At 37.3% G+C, this 15,131-nt stretch overlaps 1 protein-coding gene across 4 annotated transcripts in view; it reads left to right on the top strand.

Annotated features, from left to right (window-relative positions):
* Positions 1–12,218, top strand: part of ATP13A3 (ATPase 13A3) — a 79,883-nt gene extending 67,665 nt beyond the window's left edge. For 3 of the 4 annotated variants that reach the window (XM_059920788.1, XM_059920790.1, XM_059920789.1), the window contains 3 exons: positions 291–371; positions 1,980–2,069; positions 8,744–12,218. In XM_059920788.1, the coding sequence (XP_059776771.1) occupies positions 291–371; positions 1,980–2,069; positions 8,744–8,941 (369 nt within the window). In that variant the 3' untranslated portion in view covers positions 8,942–12,218. The remainder of the gene's footprint in view (positions 1–290; positions 372–1,979; positions 2,070–8,743) is intronic. The other variant, XM_059920791.1, reaches the window with a different exon arrangement.
* The last annotated feature ends 2,913 nt before the right edge of the window (positions 12,219–15,131 follow it).

The following is a 15,131-nucleotide window of genomic DNA, read 5'->3' as shown; positions in this document are numbered from 1 at the left end:
GAGACTTGTTAGAAATTCATGATCTAGTAGAGCATGGGCTTTTGATTTTGAATAGGATTTGTCTCTAAGTTCAACCACTTTAATGTATCTTTTAAACCTTGAGTTACTTCACTTTGCATTTTATCATCTGAAAAGCGGTATAGTATCTACCTTGTGGCATTGCTGAGGATTGAGTAGATAGTGTGTGTGAAAGTGTTTGGTATATAATAGGAATTAAATAAATTTGGAAATTACGATATAATGCTATAATATCAACTACATACGATATTAACATAATTTTTGTCTTCCAGATAGTGTGTGTACCATATCAGTGGCGTGTAACTATGCTCATCATTGTTCTCATCAATGCCTTTGTTTCAGTCGTGGTAGAGGTAAGCACTTTACATAATTAAGTAGCTGCCTTGCTGCTTTGCAATTCTCCGTGATTTAATGGTAATGGGGGAAACGGATAGGTAACATTATGGAAGCCCACAAAGAATTTCAGTTTCATTGCAGTTAAATTCATTTAGCCTTCTCTTCTCAACTGTTCCATGAGCTAATAATAGTCATATTAAGAGATAGGACGGAATTCCCTGATGGTCCAGTGGTTAGGACTCCGTGCCTTCACTTCCGAGGGCGTGGGTTCGATCCCTGGTTGGGGAACTAAGATCCCGCATGCCATGTGACGTGGCCAAAAAGAGAGAGAGAGAGAGATGATTTAGCTGCAGTCATAGATGGGAGAAAATAAGCAGTTATAAATCAAAAATTAGTGACTGAGAGAAAGGAGAGAAGATTGGTGCTCAGGTGGCCCATAAACTGGTAAACCAGTGGCCATGAAATCAGAGCACCACCCAAGTCCTGTGATATACAGTAAAATCTCCCATTTAAGGGAGGAAAGGGAGGGGGCTCTCTCCATGAAGTATAGTAAATATTAATAATTAGTTGATTGAAATTGTAAAATAGTGACCATGATGAACTTATCCAGTCTCAGCATTGATTGCTGGAACTTCTTCCTTGGTATTTACTTTTAAGTTTTCCTTAGAGGGAAGAGGTCTTAAGTACTCTTTGATCCATTTTATACTGTATAGTTATTCTCCTACTAGGATTCCTTTAGGTCAGCTTCTCTAAAAGGAGATAGTAAGTTCTCACTTGCTGCTTATTAATAAAATTTGGTCTGTTCTCAGAGCTACTATTATTCACTCCTACAGTAGCAGTATGTCAAATGAAGAAGGAGATACAGTTGTGATTTTTAAGTTAAGGGTTTCATAGAGTAGGCTTTTGAATTAAAATTGGTAATTTGTGGGAAACATGTATACTTTAGAGATAATGACTCTAGACTTGGAAATTATGTTTAATTTGATATTTTTCTAAAAGATGACTTGGTATTTAAATTGGGGCCATAGTGGACAGCATGGTTATTACGGTACTGATCTTTTTAGGTTGCCCATTTTAATGTATTTTTGCTGTTTTATGGACATTAGAAAGCATGTCCAAGATACTGTACTTTAAAAGCTTTCCTTTTTTCTATAGTATAAGTTCATCTTTTCACGCAAATGTTATTTAAGATAAAATCTTTTTATAAAACAATTTCTAGGGAATCCTTTCTTAATCTCCCTTAATTTATTCTTGCTTACTATCAAAAGAATTATTTTTCATCATATGCATATAGATATAGTTGTATATAGATATAAATAACTCAATTCACTGTTAAGAAAAATACTTCAGATTATAAGCATTATTTTAATATGGGAAAGACCTGAGGATTCATATAAAAGCCATACTTTGTAGAAAATTTATCAAGAATTTTATGATTTATATTTGTTACAAAAGTCCTGTTGTTATTCTTTATCCTTTTGCAATATAAACTGAAATTCTCTATATGAAAACCAAATCATGTTTTTCACTAATGTCTCAGCATTGTGTGAGCCTTTTTAAATGTATGCATTAATAAAGAATGATGTAGTCATTTTTAATTCTTAACTCGCTGGACTATCTCTCAGAACTTCTTCCTTGACATGGTCCTTTGGAAAGTTGTGTTCAATCGAGACAAACAAGGAGAATATCGCTTCACCACCACACAGCCACCACAGGTTGGAAATCAGCCCTTACTCTCAATTCTTCACGTCAGTTGTGTACTCCGCATTGTGTAGGGTGGTATTCTGTTGTGTGTTGCTCAACCTTTTCCTCTATGCCTGGCATTTCATTTTTTTGTAAGGAGTCCTAGAAGATTCATGGCAAACATTTGTTACAGTCTTTTTAGGACTTCAGAAGTTTCATAAGTCTCTTTTCCATTCCAATCCTTATCTTCTGTGTGTGTGAAGGTCTTGTTCTCAGTGGTAAATTTTTCCATTTCTGTCTGGCTTAAATTTTATGTTTCTGGTTTTTATGAGTCCCATTAGAAGCTAAATGAGATTCATGTAAATAAAGTTATGGAATGGGAATTGTTTCTTCATGGATCAGAGTCCAAAGGTCAAAATTCTGAGGAATTATTTCTGATTTCTTGTCAGTTACTGTACTTTAACTTTGGGTGGCTTTTTGGTTTTCCCCAGCATATGTCTCTCATCATTTAGAAACATTTTCAGAGAGATAGTGTTCATTTTTATACAAACCATGGTTTAAGGACTTTTGACTTTTTTTGTGGTGAAAAGAAAAGAGAAGCAGATGAATAAAACCCATTTTTTGGTGTTAGGATGTTGAAATTCTTGATAGGAAATATAAGTTACTCTTGGTTTTTAAATCAGTACCATTGAATCACAGCTCTGAGCAGCTTTTTGAGTATAGAGAACTTGACAGCATAAAGTTTCACTCCCTCATTATTGTGCCCAATGCTGTTTGTAGGTGGGCGATATGCTTTATACACATGAGTTCTAAACCTTTCACTCATCCCAAGCCAGAAAGAAGCTTTCCGAATTCAAGAGGATTCCCTGGCGTGGGTCACTCACTTATTTTTAGCTTTCTTTTACCTGAGTAGCTATGTCCTGAGCTTTGCTTTGGTAATTCATCAGGCTTGATGCCTGGTGTAGTAGTATCACAGGATCACTTTATAAGAAGTTCTATAGAGCACCATTTCCTTTTCTAATGCTTGATGATGAGTAAGGATAGTTTTGTAATAATGTGATAAGTCTGGAATCTGCTTTAGTTTCTTTTTCTCAAAGCAGTGTAAGGCACAGTTGTCCCTAGTAAGTATGACCAGAGCTGTATTAGAGAGAGGCTCAAGTCCCTGAGCTAAATCTCCTCCGTGTCTTGGTGACCTCACTACATTACTTCAAAGGGTTAACTTTGGGTCCTATCATCAGTCCTCATATAAAATATTTGTACTGGCAAGGCCTTGGCCAAGGAAAACATTTCCATTGAGTTTTTAGCTTTTCCAAAGAGATCTCCGACTATTGATCTAAACAGGAAACGCAGGTTCTGAAGAGGAGCTGTACCCTAAGTCAAAAGTGGGTATCATAAAACTCCTTTAAAACATTTCAATTGGAAAGCCTTCCGCACTTTTCAACCAAAATTAAATGGCAGAAAATGCTATCATTTGCTATATCTTTTTTCTAAAAATGTGTAAATAAGTATGTGTCCTCATTATTTTTAAGAGTTTGTGCCTCTCATGTGAAGTTGTACCTCTGAAGTGTTCTGGGGAGAGAGTGGTCTGAGCAGGGAGGCTCCCGCCGGCCCCATGTGTTTACCAGTTCTGAGCACCATTGAGTAGACAAGAAGTTTGGCCTTCAGTTTCTAGGGTCATGATTTAAGAAAGCATTTTTTAAATCATTGGCTTTAGAAAAGAGAGTTCTTGTAACCTCTTAGCATAGAATGCTATGCTTTCATCTTCCAACACTTCCCGTTTGTAGTTTGCTCTCACTGTTCATATTTGTGACCCTTGGAGAGCCCATCAGTTAGTCAGATTACTGTAAGGCTGTAGTTCTCAATTAGGGGTAGTCCCCCCATCCTCCCGGGCACACGTGGCAGTATCTGGAGACATTTTTGTTTGTCACAATTGGCGGGGGGTGGGGGTGAGGCTGCTACTAGCATGTGGTGGGTGGAGCCTGAAGATGCTGCCGAGTAAACATCCTGCAGCAGCGCCCAAGACAAAGACTGTCTGGGCCAACCCGTCAGCAGTGCCGAGGCTGAAGAACCCTGCCATAAGGTGAAAAAGCAAGTAAAGATGAGAGCGACCTGCTACACCTAGGAGCCCATTCTGTGCTCTTTCCTACCAAGAGTCCCGTGAGGTCTTCTAAGATCGCAACTCTCAACCTTCTCTGTTAATGTCGGGGGAAGAACAGCCATGTTTCTTCATTCCTTCCTTACCATATAAACCCAGAGACCATTGAGTAAGGTTCGAAGTTTCAAAGCTAAAGACCCTGGACTAGGCTGCAGGTCTTAACGCAGTTGAGTTGTGAAGTCGAGAACCTCACCTAGAAATCTCTAGTAACCGTGTCCAAAATATCTGGTGATCTGCAAGGCAGCTATGTAACACCTCCAGAATCCTTCCAATCTTAAGGTGTTTCTAACTTCGTTTTATACATAAAGAAACAGCATTCAGTCAACTTGCCATGGTTATGCAGCTTATGAGTGGCGGAGCTGGGAGTTGAAGCCAAGGTTTCTGATTTCAAGAGGAGTCTTTTTTCCACTGTGCCACACTGTCTCACACTATGAGGCCACAGAGATGCAAACTAATGTAACAATCAAGTAACAAAATGGAGACAAAGAACAGCTACTGTTTTCAAAACCTACTTTTTATGGTAGACACTGTGAGGCATTTTGTATAAATTCTCTCTAGTTGTTACAACCACCTAAGAGGTTAGGGTAGAGAGACTAAAGATATCCCTGTCTTCACAGATGAGGAAACAGTATTAGAACTGGAATTCAGGTTCAGTTTTATCTGGGCCCAGGACCATAATATTCCTATAACAGAAAGCCTCCATCTGTTCTTTAAAAACGAAATAAACCTTTAGGTGTCATTTTATTTAATAGTAGACATTTTAGATATTATGTTTATTTGGCCCACTGAACATACATACAGCTAACCTAATTTAGATACAGGAAAGATTTTTATGTAATAGTCATTTATTTCCCACAGTGGTTCTTTTTCTTATTAATGCACAGTGGCCTCAGTAAATGTCCATTGAATCAAATTGAAAACAGGTTAAATAAACCATTTGTAAATAATCAAAGTTAAAACTTGTATGTAACTAAGTATTTTTTTTTCTGTAGTGATCTTTAGCAGCCCCAGATGTTAATACTTATTCTCTGACCAAAAAAAAAAAGATTCTTGAGATGCAGTGATTTTCAAGTAAGGATATTCATCACAAATGCCTTGAGCTCCACCTTTGACCTACTGAATGAGAAGTCTTCAGTGGAGGGGCCCATCACCTGTGTTCTTCTGTACAGCTTTACCCGTGTTTGAGAAGATCTGTGCTATGTATTCTCTTTCGAAGAAGCATTTGTGCCTACCCTGTGTCTGGTAAACTGAGGCTGCTTAGTGGTAGATGTGGAACGGGAGTCATACCGTCATGTATTTTGATAATGCCTGAGAATGTGTCCTGATTATGTTTTCCTTTTGGGGGAAAAATCCAGATGTCAGCTGTAGTCTTTATGCCACTTAGGATATTATTTGAGTTTATTTAGATAGAATGTTCATTCTGATTGTCTTTGTCTTATATTCAGGATTGGTATGGAAGAAGACTTTTATGAAAACCACAGTACCATTACAACATTTTCCCCATAAGCATGGCTTTATATCTTACATACTGCCTATGAAAACATTTCCTAAAAGACACTGCTAGGAGTTAGCTGGCATTGGGGTTCTGGAATGAACAGCTTGGACTGGTCTAAGAAGCAGGAGAATTTTAGCTGTAGATCTTTTTGAAAGTTCTTTGTGGTTTTTCTGCTGGGCCACTTTGCCTTCTCTGGGGGATACACTTGGTTATTTAACCATTCCTTTCAGGAGCAAATCACAAGATCCAGTTGCTGGGGCTCCTGTGTTCTGCTTCAGAGACTTGCCCTAGATGTTTGGCGAGGCCTTGGTGCTCATTCTAAGCCCCGTGATGCTTCAGCTCTTCCCTCTCCTTGTGCAGTGCTTGCCTTTGTCCTGTTGCCACTGTCTTTTCTCTCTTGATTTAGTTCTATTCTAGCATGCCTGTAGCACCGTTTATTTTCTCTACCAGTGAATTATATTGTTTGAGGATGTCTGTGGTATGCTTGTGTTTGTAAATTAACAAGCCTATGCTTGCTTATAGTGTATTTTTTGTGTATGCTGTTTGGGGGAGGTGAGGGTACAAGAACAAAATATGGGTCTAATTATAGTGGAGGGGGGAATCCCTAGTGTTCCTTGTGACTGAATTTATTTTTAAAATTATAACAAGTGTACGTTGCTTTTAATAGGGACATGAGGATTTTTTTTTTAAAAAAGCATGCACATTAATGTGAAAAGAATACTATTCAATTGTGATTCTGTTTGCAGTGGATTTCATTTTAATTTTATTGCTTGCCTCATTTTCCACAGGTGGGGAAACGATGGATTTTATTATTTTGTGTGTGTGTGTGTGTGTGTGTGTGTGTATGTCTTACATTTGAATACACTTGGCTGTGACTTTCCTTAACTCAGCCTGTTTTGCATTGCTTTCAGCCTAGCTGGCTCATCTGGACAGACAAGGCCTATATGTTTCTGCCTTTTTTTTAAAAAAAGTCAGCATTCACCATTCACCCTTTTCTGTGATCCTTTAACAATGCTACTTGCTGTAAAATAAAAAGTGACAGCTTTCACATTGATTTAGGAACAGTGAATATTTTTTCCCCTGCAATTAGACTGAAGAATTTAAACACCTCGGGGAAAAGATAGGTCCAAGTAGTGAACTGTCGCCTCAGATTAAATATTAAGGTTTGTCATGTATACGCCTATACTGGAAAGGAATTATTTGTTATTTGGATCACCTGAAGAATCCTATAGCTAGTCTCTTCTAATGCTAAATGTTTTCTTGTGGACTTCCTTTGAGGTGATGGTAATAACTCTCTTTTTAGCTATGACAATGAAGAGGCTACTAGATGAATAATCCTCAAATCTGTATCCCCACTAACCCACCACACCCCTAATTTAATATAGCTTACTTGTGACAAACCACAGTTTTTGCCTTAAAATTCTTGGTAATGGTGCAGCTTACACTGTTTTGTCGACAGAGTAAACTAGAAGGCCTTTAAAAGCACGTATTGTGTATCATGCTCTCTGCCACATGCCCACCCCCAGTTTTGAAGAAGGAGAGAGTAGTAGGTTCCTGGTGGTTGTCTCAGTACGATGAGACCTACTAAGTCAAAGTATGAAGAAGTTTTAAAGAGTTTTCATTTTAAAGTATTTTTGCTATTCTCCATTGGCCAATTTAGAAACCTGTGTTTCAGGATCTGTGTTATAGCAAATTTGCCTTTCTTGATCATGAAGATATTTTGAGAGTTAACATTAGAATGCTTCCGGAATTTTGTGAGATTACAGCTGACCCTTGAATAATGCCAGGGTTAGGGTTGCTGACCCTCCCCACAGCCAAGAATCTGCTATGATTTATATAATTTATAGGCCTTCTGTATACAGGGTTCCTCCATATCTGCAGATTCAACCAATTGTGGATCATGTAGTACTGTAGTATTTGCTAAAAAAATCCACATGTAAGTGAACCTGCACAGTTCAAACCCGGTGTTGCTCAAGGGTCATCTTTACTTCAGTTGAGCTTAGACCTGGTTGTAGCCTAGGTTATATGTTGATGGCAAAACAAAACAACCTGGGATTTAAATTTTGCTTTGTAGAAGAAACAGCCAAAATAGTTAAGAATTGACTGTTCTTCAGAGGTGAATATAACTACAGGTCTCAGTATAGTCATTTAGTTTTATTTCATTTATTTCCGGTTTCAATTTAGACAAATTCTGAGGGCCTATATTGAATTTACATTTTTGTACAATAACCAGGGACTCTGCTTTCTTGTTCTTCAAGAACTATTTATCTAAGATCACATCCAGTAAAAACATTGGGATTGATCCGAAGGAATTCTGTGACAGCATAGCTTTTTATAATGAAATAATACTAAGAATTAATACTTGCTTTATAGTTTTCTGTGTACCTCTTTCCAGTTGTGGAGCACCAAGGGGAAACCATCATTATAAAATAAAATTGTTTTTTATGTTAATGAGAATGTGGTTTTAAAAGAAGTGATTGACATTAAACATGATCTAAGTTCTGATTTTGACCTAACAATATTTACATAATGCTTTGAAAGGTGATATTAACAGTAGCAGTGGTATCTTTACACTGTGTTTTTTCAAAACTGATCAGGTGGTTAAGTTGCTAGCAGCAGTAGTACCAAAAGATAGTTTAGGATAGAATGAGGGTTTTCATATTAAATATTAAAAATTTTTTCTCTGTCTGAATAGTTTGAAGTTATTCTTAATACATCCGATGTTTTGTGTTATGGAATCACAGACTTCAGATATACAAGTTATTTTTTAAATGTATCTGCATACAGGAGGAAGTAGGAACATAGAACTAAATAAAATGAAGTATAAATTACATGGATACTTTAGAAATATAATCTTAAAAAAATAATGTTCCTAAATAATGGAAAGCTGACTTTTTTTTAAGCGTGGATTTGTTTTTTTTTTCCTTCATGTATTTGTTGTGCTCAGAAGTCATTTCCTCTTATTTTTCTGTGCTGATGAACTATGCTTTAACAAACTTGTTAAAAACAACAGCTCTTAATCTACTGGGTGTTCCTCTTTTTCCTTATTTTCTTAGGAGTCAGTGGATTGGTGGGGAAAATGCTGCTTGTCCTGGGCCCTGAACTGTAGGAAGAAGATGCCAAAGGCCAAGTACATGTATCTGGCCCAGGAGCTCTTGGTTGACCCGGAATGGCCACCAAAACCTCAAACAACAACAGAAGCGAAAGCTTTAGTAAAGGAGAATGGATCATGTCAGATCATCACCATAACATAGCAGTGAATCGGTCTCAGTGGTATTCTAGTAGCAGTATTGAGGAGAATGTAAATGTAGGACTTAATCTGATCCTGTGCGTCAGAATGGCACCCTTTCAATTTATGTCCCTTCCAATACAGTAGCTGATTTGAGTTTTTTTTTTTAAACAAAACAAACAAAAAGTGATTGGCCTGTCAGTTAAATTAATAATCAATCTTCAAAGTCCTATACCTTCATTCAGTGACTCTAAATATTATATATATTTCCAGAACTTGCTTGATTGTTATCCTCAGTGATACTCTTTATAGGGTACAGAAGAAAGTTGGTATCTGGAAGGTATTTAGATACTAGCTTCTAAGACTTTAGTTTATACCTTTAAATTTATTTTCACAGCCCCCTTATTAGATAAAGTCATCATTTATATACAGGCCCTAAATTTGTGGTTGATAAATAAAATGGGTGTTAATTAGCCTCCAATGAAAATAGGTACAAAGCCTGTTTTTATTTGATTTCAATATTTCTCCCGAAGAAAACTTAGTATACATAACGCCAGTTCCCTTTGATAGCCTAGAGTTAGGAGTGAGTTTTATGGTGTTGCAACTCAGGTAATTTCCATTTATGGTTTTATATTTTCTGTACAAACTGCCTGGGTTTTATTTTTTCTAATCAGCAAGGTGCTTCACTGCCTTCTTGAGATGTCCCTCAAAGCTATTATATGGATCTTGTGCTATGTCTGGTGTCAGTAGTATAATTTGCTTTAGTTACATGTTGTTGAAGCCTTTTCAGTAGGAAAAAAGCTGATTTCTTTTGGTAGTAGATGTAGATCTACCTTTTTAATATCTCTTCATACCTGTTTTTTTCCTCTCAGGCTTTATATTATTTTAAATGTCTTTTTATTTTCTTCTACGTCTTTAATTACCTAAAGACATAGGATAATAGTTTTTTGTTTTTTAGTTTTTTGAGTTAGAATTTTACCTCCTAAAATTTTAAAGGTTTGATGTATGTCTCTCCTGTCAATAATGAGGCTTAAAAAAATGAGTGGTTTTGAATGACTGCTATTTTTTCAAAGCAGTATGAACCTGGCGAGTTTGTCTTATGCCATTAGGTGGCGCCAGAGGTCAGAGTTTACCTGTTCTGGATTGGGTGTTTACGAATGAGCATATTTGGTTGTGGAAATTTCTGGGAGAAAAAAAAAAAATGAAATAAAGTTAAAAAGAAAAGTCATTCATTGAGCCAAAAGAAATGTAGAAGATATTTTTCACCTTTCTGTTTTGCCTGGTTAATGTTTAAATTCTAAACAAAATTAAGGTAATTTAAAAATGCCTTTATAGGTAAGATCCAGCAGTTTGGCAAAGCCCAAAGTTCTGATAAACAAGAAAACTGATACTGCTGTAAAGTGGACACTAAACTACTAAGACTGTGTGATCTTATCCTGTGCTCTTCCTTGACCGGTAGCATGCTTGTGCTTTTCTACTTCTAGCTGATCATTATTTTCCTGATACATATTTACCAGTTTGATCAGATGTTACCCAGAACCATAAAACCAAATGGTTCTCATTTTTTATGCTGCAGAGACCTGATGATTTTTGGTTAACTGTAGAAAAATGTATGTTACACTCAGGATCACTGTTAACTGCTGTGGCCACTGATGATTCTTACAAAAATATAATCAAAGTTTTCCATCAAAAAAGTATGATACTATATTAATACACATTAGATGATAAGAACAGTTGTTCCATGAATGATTCTATGAAGCTATGCATCTTAGACCTCTTGAGCTGTGAATTAGCACTGTTTTTATAGTTACTTACTCTCTTTATCATTTTATAATTTCCACATTCAGTTCACTTCCAATACATACGAGTGATAGTCTTCAGTGATCTCCCACAATTGTAAATTTTATTCTTTGATTTAAATACTGAAGCATATAATTAAAGTAATTGCTAAGTAGCAGCTTAAAAATCCAACTATCAGATTGTATTTAACATCTTTAAGAGCATGATCATAAAGAGCTATATTTTTACAACCTCCCCCCTTTTTTAACATTTAGATTTTATAAGGGTTTTATATCACATCTGTCCATATTGTTTTCAAAGGAATGAGATTTTTAGGTCGGTGGACAAAACATTTGTAGGAGGCTAGATTTGAACATAGACAAGGTGGGTTGTTCAGGTTGTAATGGATGGCTTCCAGAATGTGATTTGAAGAATGCCTGTGAGTCCAGGTGTGGGTCCTACTTAGTGCCATAGATAGACGAGTCCTCTCTCTGTAGGTCACCATTACATAGTAATTTTGATTCTGAATTTCACATTAAATTATTTGAGTGTATACAGATCTAAATTTTAAAATCTGTACATATATTATTTTGACGTATTAAGATGAATAAATATTGCTGATTTAAATTTTATTTATGCACATACCTAAAGGACAGAAATGTCCAGGAAAGTAATTGTTAAATAATATGTAACTTTTTAACTTTTTAAATAAATAACAAGATTTTTAACGTGTGTCTCCCTCAGGGTTGTTTAAAGTTTTTTTTCCTCCCTCAAATATAAATAGTGGTAACTAGATGTTTTGTATCTTCTAGCACCAACTGCTGTAAAGCAATGCTGCAAATAATGCTTGAATAAAAGTGGCTAAGCCAACAACAAAATAAAAACTTTTTATATTAGTTTTATAATCCCTACATTCGAAAGCTTTCCAAATTGTACTTGCATTTAAATAAAACTGTTGCAGTTTTTACTGTTTTGTTTCCCATGTTTATGAAACTACTGCACAGTTTCAGAGGCATGGAAAATTATGTCAGTGTTTATGTACTCTGTTCCCCCAAACGGCTATGGATCCAATGTCCAGAGAAGAGCCAAATTCCAACTTTAGAAAACATTCTAAGATTTCATGCATGCAGTTTTGACATATCTGAAAATAGGCTTTTTGTATATTTATGGTGGGAGGTGGTTGGGAACTTTTAACAAAATGTTAATTTTTGTACAGTCTGTGGGCATTTACACATATTTTTAATGTATTAAGATTTGGTAATTATGTGCACATTAAATTAATAAAATAATTACTTCCTGTTATGATTTGTGAATTCCCTAAGACTTTGGATTTTTTTAAGTAACTTTATATCAGAAATGATACTGCATCTTTATATTTTTTAAATTGTATTGCTGCTCAAGAATGGTACCCTGATGTCAAAAAGGCATACATTCAGAATTGTACATTCAGCACTGTAAATAGCCTTACGAAAAATTTTTGATTGAAGCTGTTCAAAATAAAGATTTGAATGATATATATAACATTTCTTTTTTTCTGTGTCTTTATATACGTTTGTTTGCTCTTTAGTAGCATGAATACTGCCCTCTCTGGATTTATTTTCCTGCTTAATACTTCCCCCATTTCTCTCTTTTTTTTTTTTAACTTTGAATTTTTCAAGAAGATAATGCAACTTTCCACACACCACGTCATGTCTGTGACCGGCCCATAGAAACCCATCAGTCAGATACAGTGTAGAGCCAAATGTTAAGTATCAGGAAGTCTGAGGGAAATGGTGAAATAGAAGACTAGGGACTTAGAATTTATTAATAGTTGGGAAGATCAGACGGAAAGCTAATGCCATGTAAGCCATGGTAAGTTTGAGGGGAAGCGGCATCCATGGATGCAAAAAGAGTGCTCCATGGAGCAGGAGAACTTGGAGCTAACTACTGGCCATAGGAATCCCAGAGAGGGCAGGATGTGCTGGGCCTTGTGCTTGGGTAGGAGGGCTTTCCTTGTATCACAGGTTCTGCAGGAGCCATGTGTCCTCTGCTGTGGGCCATGTGGATGGTTGGCTGGTGTGAGACCTAGTTTGAGCCCAAGTTCCTTCCATTCTCTGTGGGTTGTGTAGCAAATGATCGTGTCCCTTGCACCACAGCCTGCAGGTGGCAGTACAGTTCTGCCTGTCTGTCCTTCCTTTTCCCCCTCCATCACTGCCAGTTGCTTTACTCTGGGTATATACTGCAGGGAAGGACAGAGGGAGTTCTAGGAGTTTGAATGAGATTGTCCCTGTACCAAGTTGGGGTTGTGGTTACTCCACAAGTACAGAGAGATCGCTGCTGTGCCCTGGCCTTGGAGTCTCTCCCACGGAGGAAGAAAAGCATATCTCATTCGGTAAATACCTGGTTTTGAATGGCCAAACCCTGTAAGCCAGGGTTCTGTGACTTTGATACAGAAGCTGCCACTTAGGACAGCAGATTCCTGACTTGTTTCATGGATCCAAAATCCAAAGGACTTGAAACACTGGTGCCGTCATTACTGCAGTGCTCAAAGTACTTCTCAGTACCTCATCAATTTGCTCATTGGATCAACTCTGTTCCACCACTGTCCGCAACTTCTGTGCCCAGTGTTCCCTTCTTGGCCCATCATAATGTCCTCTCTTCAAAATAAAACTTGCAGGTAATTCTCACTGGAGATCTTCCTGGGGAAATAGGCTAAAGAAGCTTCACCCGAATTTGACTCGAAGTCGTATTCTGATTATCCCACAGTACCTCTTCCCAGGCCTCTGTCATGCTGGCTCCTGGCATTTGATGGGCAAGGGGCCTTTCACTTGGTCTGCCTGTGTGACTGACTCACTGGTCACCAGGGGAGCTGTTCCAGGCTCTGGAGCTGCTTCCCTTGATTTGAGCGGAAAGACAGACTGCTTAGTGGCTTTCCCTGTGTTTTAGGACTGCGTGCTTAGAAGATAATTTCAGTCCCTTCAGCATTTAATGGGCTTTGACTGCATTTGGCCACACTAAAGGCTGAATAGATTTCAGTTCCTTTTCTATAACACCTGCCAATGTCGATTTGGGGGACTTTTTTCCCAACGAGGATAAAATAATTTAAGAACCACTTCTGCTGTACCACTGCGCTCAAAGATTCCAGAGGTTAATGTTTATTCTTTTGCAATTCAAGCATTGACTTTTCCCAGTATTTTTAAATACCTATATTCCTACCTTTTTTCTTAAACAATGCCATTTTCCCTTCCAAATCACTTTATATTTGCATTAAAAAAATTTTAATAGTGACATTAAGCACGTTTGATAAAATTTCAAAGCTCACAGAAAGGTATATAAGGAAGTCAACTTTTTCCTGGTTTCTCCCCCAAAGGGGGAATACTAAAGTTTCTTGGTTGTATTGTTCTAGAAAAAATATATATGCTCATATATGTTTTTAAAAATCCGACACACATAGAACCCCATGTTATATGCTATGCTGCCCTTGTTTTATGTCATTCAGTGTATTTTAGAAAGTTATGTCAGGAGCTTCCCTGGTGGCACAGTGGTTAAGAATCCGCCTGCCAATACAGGGGACCCGGGTTCGAGCCCTGGTCCGGGAAGATCCCACATGCCGCGGAGCAACTAAGCCTGTACGCCACAACTACTGAGCCTGCACTCTAGAGCCCACGAGCCACAACTACTGAAACCCGCGTGCCTAGAGCCCGTGCTCCATAACGAGAAGTCACCGCAATGAGAAGCCCGCACACCGCAACGAAGAGTAGCCCCCGCTCACCGCAACTAAAGCCCGCACGCACCAACAGAGACCCAACGCAGCTAAAAATAAATTAATTAAAAAAAAAGAAAGTTATGTCAGTACTTGCAGCTCAAATCCATTCTTTTCAAAGTCTGCAAGGCATCCTATTGCACGGATATACTATAATTTAAACGACTAGTTCCCTATTGATGGTCATTTAGATTTTCTCTCTTTTTTTTTTTCTATTAAAATCCTGCAAGTAAGTTTTTGTGTACATGTCTTAATGAGCATTTCCATAGGATATATTTTTAGCAGTGGAACTGCTGGACAAAGAATATGTATGTTTAAAATTTGGTTGATACTACTAAATTTTCCTCCCCAAAGTTTGCTACCATTTATATTCCCACCAATGTAGTATGAGAATATCTACTTCTTCACACTTCATAAAACACTGGATATTTTCAGGCTTTATATTTCAGTGTGGTGTTGGTATAGGGGTTATCAAATAGCCCAGAAACAGACCCACACAACATTCATCAGATGTTGATTTATGACAGTGCTGACATTGTAGCTCTGAGGGAAGAAGCGATATACATATATAGGACAGCAGGTTATCCTAATGGAAAAAAATAAAATTGTACGTACATCATCCACAAAAATCAATTCTAGACGGATTAAAGACCTAAATGCGAAGGACAAAATTCTAAAATGTAATAATAAGGTG

This window comes from Balaenoptera ricei, chromosome 4, assembly GCF_028023285.1.
Source record: "Balaenoptera ricei isolate mBalRic1 chromosome 4, mBalRic1.hap2, whole genome shotgun sequence".
NCBI lineage: Eukaryota > Metazoa > Chordata > Mammalia > Artiodactyla > Balaenopteridae > Balaenoptera > Balaenoptera ricei.
This window is presented reverse-complemented; position numbering and strand designations above follow the sequence as displayed.